This window comes from Lates calcarifer, linkage group LG18 (genome assembly GCF_001640805.2).
Source record: "Lates calcarifer isolate ASB-BC8 linkage group LG18, TLL_Latcal_v3, whole genome shotgun sequence".
Classification (NCBI taxonomy): domain Eukaryota; kingdom Metazoa; phylum Chordata; class Actinopteri; family Centropomidae; genus Lates; species Lates calcarifer.
Window position 1 is genome coordinate 1,775,059 of NC_066850.1, and position 9,913 is coordinate 1,784,971.

At 40.0% G+C, this 9,913-nt stretch overlaps 1 protein-coding gene and 2 long non-coding RNA genes across 3 annotated transcripts; 1 reads left to right on the forward strand and 2 right to left on the reverse strand.

Annotated features, from left to right (window-relative positions):
* Positions 1-1,148: 1,148 nt before the first annotated feature.
* Positions 1,149-1,809, reverse strand: LOC127143559 (uncharacterized). Its single transcript, XR_007815104.1, has 3 exons — positions 1,776-1,809; positions 1,530-1,679; positions 1,149-1,181 (listed from the first exon to the last, which is right to left on the reverse strand). It is a non-coding gene; the product is annotated as an uncharacterized LOC127143559 (long non-coding RNA).
* A 319-nt stretch (positions 1,810-2,128) lies between these two features.
* On the reverse strand, positions 2,129-5,739 carry LOC127143519 (uncharacterized). The gene is made up of 4 exons (XR_007814996.1): positions 5,487-5,739; positions 4,437-4,500; positions 3,823-3,899; positions 2,129-3,609 (listed from the first exon to the last, which is right to left on the reverse strand). It is a non-coding gene; the product is annotated as an uncharacterized LOC127143519 (long non-coding RNA).
* Positions 5,740-8,098: 2,359 nt separating this feature from the next.
* Positions 8,099-9,766, forward strand: avpr2l (arginine vasopressin receptor 2, like). The gene is made up of 2 exons (XM_018682776.2): positions 8,099-8,943; positions 9,115-9,766. Exons 1-2 carry the CDS (start codon positions 8,115-8,117, stop codon positions 9,192-9,194), a joined length of 909 nt encoding a protein of 302 aa, XP_018538292.1. The 5' UTR covers positions 8,099-8,114; the 3' UTR covers positions 9,195-9,766.
* Positions 9,767-9,913: the final 147 nt, after the last annotated feature.

Here is a 9,913-nt window from a genome sequence, read left to right on the forward strand (position 1 = left end):
TGAAAAAATGTCATAGTATAGTAAGACGTGAAAAAATGTGAAAAAATGTCATAGTAAGAATAAAAAAATGTGAAAAAATGTCATAGTATAGTAAGGTGTCGAAAAATGTGAAAAAATGTCATAGTATAGTAAGACATGAAAAAACTTGAAAAAAATGTCATAGTATAGTAAGACATGAAAAAATGTGAAAAAATGTCATAGTATAGTAAGACATGAAAAATGTGGAGTCATAGTATAGTAAGACATGAAAAAATGTCATAGTATAGTAAGACATGAAAAAATGTGAAAAAATGTCATAGTATAGTAAGGCATCAAAAAATGCTGAAAAATGTCAAGGTGTTAATTATGTTTGTAATAATGTTTCAGGACTGTTTCTGTAGTTAATATGTTCTGTCTCTGCAGGGGGAGGAGAAGACTGCATCACCTGAAGAAGAAAACATAAGTAGTTACATGTCCTTAATAAATGTAACCTCTTATGTGCTCATCACAATGTGTAGCATGTGGGGTGAGAGAATAAAACAGTGTCTTCAACGGGTCACACATCTGTCATTGTTTTTGCTGTGCTTTGTTAATTATTGTCTGGAACAGAATCAATAAAGTTTTCAAGCACAAATTTTGAGTTTTCTCTGTTTTTCCATTTATATCAGAAATGCCAACCATTCTCTACTTGCAACTTGCTATGAAAATGTATAATTGAGGCTAAAAACCCTAACCTCTGGCTACATGTGGCTAATAGTCATAACCTTAACCCTAACCTCTGGCTACAAGGCGCTAATGGTTGTAACCCTAACCCTAACCCTAACCTCTGGCTACAAGGGGCTAATGGTTGTAACCCTAACCCTAACCTCTGGCTACATGTGACTAATAGTCATAACCCTAACCCTAACCTCTGGCTACAAGGGGCTAATGGTTGTAACCCTAACCCTAACCTCTGGCTACATGTGACTAATAGTCATAACCCTAACCCTAACCTCTGGCTACAAGGGGCTAATGGTTGTAACCCTAACCCTAACTTCTTGCTACAAGGGGCTAATGGTCGTAACCCTAACCCTAACCCTAACCTCTGGCTACAAGGGGCTAATGGTTGTAACCCTAACCCTAACTTCTTGCTACAAGGGGCTAATGGTCGTAACCCTAACCCTAACCCTAATCTCTGGCTACATGTGACTAATAGTCATAACCTTAACCCTAACCTCTGGCTACAAGGCGCTAATGGTTGTAACCCTAACCCTAACCTCTGGCTACATGTGACTAATAGTCATAACCCTAACCCTAACCTCTGGCTACAAGGGGCTAATGGTTGTAACCCTAACCCTAACTTCTTGCTACAAGGGGCTAATGGTCGTAACCCTAACCCTAACCCTAACCTCTGGCTACAAGGGGCTAATGGTTGTAACCCTAACCCTAACTTCTTGCTACAAGGGGCTAATGGTCGTAACCCTAACCCTAACCCTAATCTCTGGCTACATGTGACTAATAGTCATAACCCTAACCCTAACCTCTGGCTACATGTGGCTAATAGTCATAACCTTAACCCTAACCTCTGGCTACAAGGCGCTAATGGTTGTAACCCTAACCCTAACCCTAACCTCTGGCTACAAGGGGCTAATGGTCGTAACCCTAACCCTAACCCTAACCTCTGGCTACATGTGACTAATAGTCATAACCCTAACCCTAACCTCTGGCTACAAGGGGCTAATAGTCATAACCTTAACCCTAACCTCTGGCTACAAGGCGCTAATGGTTGTAACCCTAACCCTAATCCTAACCCTAACCTCTGGCTACAAGGGGCTAATAGTCGTAACCCTAACCCTAATCTCTGGGTACATGTGGCTAATGGTTGTAACCCTAACCCTAACCTCTGGCTACATGTGACTAATAGTCATAACCCTAACCCTAACCTCTGGCTACAAGGGGCTAATAGTCGTAACCCTAACCCTAACCTCTGGCTACATGTGACTAATAGTCATAACCCTAACCCTAACCTCTGGTTACAAGGGGCTAATGGTCGTAACCCTAACCCTAACCTCTGGCTACATGTGGCTAATGGTCGTAACCCTAACCCTAACCTCTGGCTACAAGGGGCTGGCTAAAATATTCACTTCCATACAATGAAAGAGACAAAATGTTCTGCATTCAGAAGTATTTATTTGAGTAATATAATACTTTATCAGTCCCACTGTGATGAAATTCAGTGTTGCAGCATCAAAAACAGAAAAAGGCATGATAAGAGCAAGACAAGATATAAACAATATATATAACAATATGTTTGAAAAATGTCATAGTAGTATGGCGTCAAAACATGTTGAAAAATGTCATAGTAAAGCATCAAAAAATGTCATAGTACAGTAAGGTGTCAAAAATCATCAAAAAATGACAGTATAGTAAGGCATGAAAAACTAAGTAGTAAGTAGTAAGGTGACAAAATTCATCAAAAAATGACATAGTATGATAAGGCATCAAAAACTACCAAAAAATGACATAGTACAGTAAGGTGACAAAAATCATCAAAAAATGACATAGTACAGTAAGGTGACAAAAAACATCAAAAAATGACATAGTATAGTAAAGCGTCAAAAACCACCAAAAACTACCAAAATATAGTAAGGCATCGAAAACCACCAACAAAACCACCAAAAAATGTCATAGTATACTAAGGTGTCAAAAATCATCAAAAAATGTCATAGTATAGTAAGGTGTCAAAAATGGCCAAAAATGGCCAAAAAATATCATAGTATAGTGAGGCGTCAAAAATCATCAAAAAATGTCGTCATATAGTAAGGCGTCACAAAATGTCGAAAAATGTCGTAGTATAGTAAGGCATCAAAAAATGTGAAAAAATGTCAGTATAGTGAGGCATTGAAAACTATCAAAAAATGTCACAGTATAGTAAGACATGAAAATATGTAAAAAAAAATGTCATGGTATAGTCAGGTGTCAAAAAATGTGAAAAAAAAATGTCATAGTATAGCAAGGTGTCAAAAAATGTTTAAAAATGTCATAGTATAGCAAGGTGTTGAAAACTGTCAAAAAATGTCATAGTATCGTCAGTGATATAACACTCCCTTGACTTGCTGCCCCTGCTCACCGGTAATCTACTTTTTAACTTTTAACTGCCTGTTTTATGGTTTTATTGCCTGTATGGACGGTGTAATTGCATCCTGTTTGAGTCAAAGAACCCACTTTTCTTTGCATAAGTAACAATCACACGATCGTTTTGTGTGTGAGCGGGACAACTTTAGCCTACCTGTTGGAACACTGCACCTAGCCGTCCACCTGGCTCTTACTGTTCCACCCCACAGCTGCAGGCGTTATGTGGATCAGCAAGTTTTATACCTGGTCTGCATTCATCTGGATCTTCCTGTGGTTCTGCCATCATCCTGTGGCTGGGCTTTTTCGGTATACAGCCTCTGCCGTCACCTGCTTGAACCTCCACCGCCAGTGCTGCACCATCACCCGGACATTGCTGTCCTCCCTCGTCAGAGATACATCCATTGTGGGTCCCGCAGGAATTTTCATCATGACAACTCCAAAACAATAAAATCCTTCTGGTTCACCTCCTTCTGGTTCGCCTCCTTCTGGTTCACCTCGCCAAGTCGGCGAATGCCTCTACCAAACATGACAACACCGCTGTCAACATCCGCTCACTCACGAGCAAGGGAGATTTTCTTTGAACTGTACATTTGTGAACTATGTAAATAAACTTTAATAATGAGTGAGGTCTTTTTTGTGACAAATCAAACTATTCAGACTTACGCTCAATTACTGAACATAAACAGTTTAATGTCAGTGCTCTGTGATGTAAAGCTGTTTGTGAATTACCTGGAGGCCTCTGTCCTGGTCTCAAAGAACTTCCTCATTGTGTGAAGACTCTGCAATCATGGACGAAGTGGTGACACCTGGCGGAAATAAAAAGAGAAACATACAAAGGAAAATGATCAGTGCACTACCACCCATTCCTCATCAACAGTTTAACCATGAAAACACTGATAAACATTCAACATTACAGCTGAACCAGAACATTTGAGGAAATGTCATACAGAACGTTAGAGGAGTGTCTCAGAGAATGGGCTGTTTACTGTCACATATGACAAGAAAAGGCATCACATCTTTAAGAATCAATAACAATAAATATTTGGGAAAAATTTGGGAAAAAGTATATTGCTGCATAACAAAAATTCTCACCTCATAAATTTTTGAAAGCAGGATTTTAACTTGTGGTACTTTTAATTACACTTCAGTCCACAGGCAGAAAATGTATTTGGATTATAACTAGTTCTATTTTTGACAATTTATCGACATGATTCATCAGTTACTATTATATTCAATGCTAAACTCATTAAATACCAAGGATTTAAACAATAACACTAACATTAATAATTCAGCTCATCAACACATTTTTTCACACAGACTGGGTAAATCTTTAGGACACATACCTGTTTGGTTTGTCAGGTGGGAGCTGGTGTTTCTGTCCAGGCTGCAGCAGCTGAACCAGTAAACCTGGAAAACAACAAGTACAACACCTGAAAAACAAAGAACCTCATTAATAAAGAATAGTTCATCTCTAAAACTTGAACAGTGTAGAAGAACACAACACTGAAATCTAAACACTAGGACCCTGTCAACCACACTTTGAGTTTTGAGGTGAATAAATTAGGACTAAAACAATTAGTCGACATAATCGACGACATTGATTACAAAAATTCGTCAATGCTGAATTTCAGTGAATTTAACTATTTTAAAAATTATATTTCACAGTTATCTCAGCTCATACTTGTGGAGGAGCTCAGAGTTAAAATCTAGTTTTCAAGCCAGTATTTAACACAAACTGAGCTCAATAAAGTCTCATGTCACCACAAACAAATTTCACAATAACATACACAACAGGGGATCAATGGACAGCCATGGACAGATTACTACCACAAAGCTACAAAGACACACAAAACACCAAAGAGGCAACACTAAGTCGCAAAAAGATGACAATGAGATGCTTAACTGTCACACTGAAACACAAACTGACCACAAATAAACGTTAAATGGCCTTCAACAGACACAAAGACAATATACCATGCAAAACAACCACAGAGAAGCTGATCATAAGTAGATGTAAAACAGCTAGAGACTCAAGACGATGCAAAACCACCACAAATAGATACAAAATGATCACATCGACATGATAATCCTCCATAAACTGACTTAAAATGACCAAGCTGGAGCACAAAACTACAAAGAAGCAGTACTGTGTCTGCAGAGTAATTGTAAAGACATGCAAATGGAGTTGTAAACAAACAGACTGAACAGTTACCACCCTCCACCACTCACGTCAGGGACGCTTTAGTCCCCTTTACAGAAACAAAAACGCACTCTTATCTAAGCGCTATATATATGACTGAAAATGGAATTTAAATATCATTACACAGTAATGCTAATGCTAACGCTCTCCGATAACGTTAATGCTAACGCTAGCCGCTAACTGATTGCCTTACTTTCGCGCCGCAGTTGTGTTCAGCGTCCAGTCTCACTTGTGTTCAACAAAAAACGCAGCTCCAGAGTTTGTTTGAGCATCCAGACTTCTCCGGTAACGAGGTATACTCACGGCAGCGGCAAACAGATGCAATGCTTAAAGCTTGGTTTAAATCTGTTTTCTGGTTCGTTTCTCCGCCTCTCTAAGCTCCTCCCAGAAGGCTGTAACCAATGACGAGACACGTCGTGACGACATACGTCAGCTAACATTTGCAGAAAAACACTGATTGGTCGTCCATTCTGTCCGCCTAGCAAGCACATCTGGACATGAGCCACATGTAATTTGTCAGAGCCAAGCTAATGAGTATGCTCCTGTAACATGTATGTAACATGATTGTGGGTTTAAGGGTCTCATACACATATATATTTTTACTCTGTTTATGTAACTTGCGTTATCAGTACCGCGAGTGGCCACTGGGAAAAAAAATGCTGTAAGGCAGAAGTAATGCGTTACTTCTGCCACTAGATGTCGACAAAACACCTTTACACTGAAAAGAACAAATATTTTTACTGCAAAAACTGACTGTTGAAATACAGACGTTAAGAAACCACAGCATTGATTGTATGGTATAATGGATTCCAGACGTTTTAATGCACTATTAAACATATTAAATTGTTGCTGTGACCATTTGTCTTGAACAGAAAACAGCAGAATGCGTCTGCCTAATAACATCTTTGGGCTTTGGAGATCTGAGGCAAAGCTCTGCTTTAAAGTCTGTGGAGCAACACAGTAGTGATGAGCGACTGCATATTGAACAGAACACTAAATCAAAGTCAGCAACAGTTGTGTTACAACATCACCTAGCTTGCGTGGGCCTGATTTTCATTGTATTTCAATGCTTGGAGACCTACAGGGTTGGTTTGTTACAGTATGTGACAATGGCAGAAGACTGATGTATTAGTTGGTGATGATAATAATATGTCTACCACCTAATAGATCCTGGCAGATTTCTACCCGGGTAAAGGTCAAGACATGTGGGGGTGTCTTTTCAAAAAGATCATGTTCACATGGAGAGGAGTGAAACACTCATCACTTACGTGTACAGTAGGGTAGAGGTTAGAGCGAGGTGGAAAGAAGGAACGTTTCATTAAGATCAGCTTTTCAAAGGAAAAGAAATAATGATGCCAGAGTTTCACACTATTAATATATAGTGTATACTGCTGTCAGTGTTTTGACATACCCCAACACAGCAGTGCTCTCTTTCAGGTGAAATTTGAATTCCTATTAAGCTTCATGCCCACACATCCTCTTACATGTGAAATGAACATTCTGCTATGACCAAGAAAGTATTTATTATCTTTCATTTCTCATGGCGTAAACTGGTGGTGACATTATTGTCCTTTTATTGTCGCTGCTCCATTGTAGTGATTGTGCTGCATACTACGTCCCCACTATCATTGACAGCAAGTAATAATTTGTGTATAGTGTGTGGAACGGTGCTTAAGTTAATAGTCATATTTTCAGCTGGAAATATAAAGGTTATTTGTATTCCTTGGCAGTCTGTGGTTTGCCTGTGTTGCAGTTGTGAGGTTTGCTGACTGCTTAGTAGGTGTTTTTATCTGCCAAGGTAAACGTAAAGGTTTCTGTTTTTGTCTTTTTTTAAAGGAGTACTGCACCAATTTTACATGAGGTTCAGTTTACTCATGATGAGAAGCACCAGTCAGCCTGTCACAGTTGTATAATGTCTTCTGTGATTCTTGAGAGTCTCCCAACATTACTAAATTGTTGGATTCCCCCTTGAAGACTCTGTTGATTTATTTAAATCCCTATATTCAAATCAACTCATCTCACTGGTCCAGCTGGGTTTGCTCACTGCTGCCTACCAATTTTAAGACCATTAACACCCCACATCATGATTTTCAGGCTATTTCTAAAAGAACCCTTTCTGAATGAGTGCATGACTCTTCCATTACAATAAGACAGGATTTTACAGCTATTCTTTCCACTCTTACACTTCTGTGTCTGCCTTTGTAGTCTAAATGTCAGAGCTTTTATGGCAACTCCAGGTGCAATTACCATCAAACCCCATCGAACTAATAATATCATTGAGGTGTTCTAAGGTGTAATGTTGTTGTTTCTTACTCAGCTCCTTCCAGTCCTAATATCTGTGAAACAAATAAAATGCAAAAACATCATGAGATCATCAGTTGCTATGAACAGATACATTTGCACTAATTACTGATATTTGTAAAAATGAATTAGGAATAAATCAGATAATAGACCAGAGCCTCTGTACACTGCTGGTATACAGTATATACTGCACTCAAACAGTCACTGGATCTGAAAAACACTTAGAATAAACTTATGTGAATTGAGTGCGTTTTTCCTCATTTGCGTAAATTCCAGTCATTTTATATATTTCTATATTTGTGTATATCTCATAAACAGTCACCACTCCTCCCTCCTCCTCCTCCTCCTCCCCCCTTTAAGTGGATGATTTCTTCCTCCCCTCAGTCACTTTGCAATGTGGCGCTCCAAAGATGTTTCTGCGCCCATGTGGAGATATTCCAACACCTTGATAATGTGCGGAGATGTTGGTCAAACCTTAAAGTTGCGAGACATATAGGAAGCACCAGGATCTCGCGCTCAGATGGATACCACCAGCAGCAGCAGCAGCCCTGAACTGGCCACAGATGAGGATGGAGAGGTGTATGGACGTCTTGCGCTCGTCCGAGCAGGAATTTTGGGTTTGGTTTTTGTGTTGGCGACCTGTGGCAACCTTTTCTTCTTAGGGACACTGTGGAAGAAGCGAAAAAGAAACACAAGGACCCAGCTGTTCCTCTCGCACCTGTGCTTGGCAGATCTGGTGGTGGCTTTTTTCCAAGTGCTACCGCAGTTTTCCATTGAAATTACGCACAGGTTCCGAGGCACAGACTTCCTGTGCCGGTCTGTAAAATACTTGCAGGTGGTTGGGATGTTTGCCTCCGCGTACATGATCGTGGCTATGACCGTAGACCGGTACCATGCGGTTTGCAAACCGATGGTCTCCTTCTTGAAGGGCTCATTTAGGAGATACCTCTCCATAGGCGCAGCGTGGCTTCTCTCTCTCGCTTTCAGCTCCCCTCAGCTCTTCATCTTCTCGCTCCAGGAGGTGGAGGAGAACCGGTACGACTGCTGGGCGACGTTTATAGAACCGTGGGGGAGCAGGATCTACATCAGTTGGATCACTGTGTCGGTGTTTGCCCTGCCTGCCGTTATTATACTCTATTGCCAAATTAGAATATGCACAACAATCTACTTCAACATGAAGAGAAAGGCGCTGCAGGCCGGGCGCGCAGGCACGAAGGCGGTGTCCAACGCGATGCTCAAGACTGTGAAAATGACGTTTGTTATTATAATGGCATACACAGTGTGTTGGAGCCCATTCTTTGTTGTACAGTTGTGGTCTGTGTGGAGCCCAAGCAGCGCGCCTACACAAGGTTGGTCTGTTTGGAGAAAAACTGCCCAGGAGGTCCTCATCCTTAAAGAACCACATATTCCCTTAACGTCATATTTAATGCCACCTGGTGCAGGCCCAGATATTATATATCAATGATGATTCATACACTGAAGTGTTTGTGTAAAGTCTGGTCTCTCTCTCTCCCTCTCAGGTCCAGTGTTTGCCATCATCATGCTGCTGGCCAGTCTCAACAGCTGCACCAACCCCTGGATTTATCTCTACTACAGCTAAATGGTGGAGCGGCATGAACCAACACTGTTCCAAATATTTTATATCAAGAGATCATACAAGCCAGGGCCTGATGACCTCCAGATGGGTCATGTGACGGAAGATATCAAACATCCAAAAAAACAAAAATCCATCATGGATCCTATTGATTCTGTCTATTAAGGCTGTTTTATGAGGACTAAGGTTACATTTGTAAAAAACTACTAAAGAGGACTGATATTTGTTCTATCTATTTTATGATACAAATTGTATCTAGATTGGTGTCACTATTGTTGTATGAGAGTTGTATTTTGCTAATTAACTGTCACCTGCTCCAGTGTTCTGAAGAACATCCATCATACATAAAAGAAAAACACTTATTTTATATATTTTAGCAGAATAGTTTGCAGCTATGAAATAAGCTGACACATACACTGCTTAATGCATATTCAAATATACCAGCAACAACATTTGCACATAATACAATACTGTCTTTGATTCAGTGCCAGAGGGTGACGAGAGAGAAGCAATTTCAAAATAGCTAAAAAACAATCAGTCAATTTTTATTCTACACACACTGTACAGAGAAACAGAGCAGGCTACACATCATCCACATTAGACTTTTTAATGCACTGTAAAGGTTTCTTTTCTGGATGTTGTAAACTGCATGAGCTGTTTGTTTTCTTGTTTTCCTGCTTTTACTACTTTGCTCTTTGTAAATGCTCATTGTTCCTGGTGTTTAA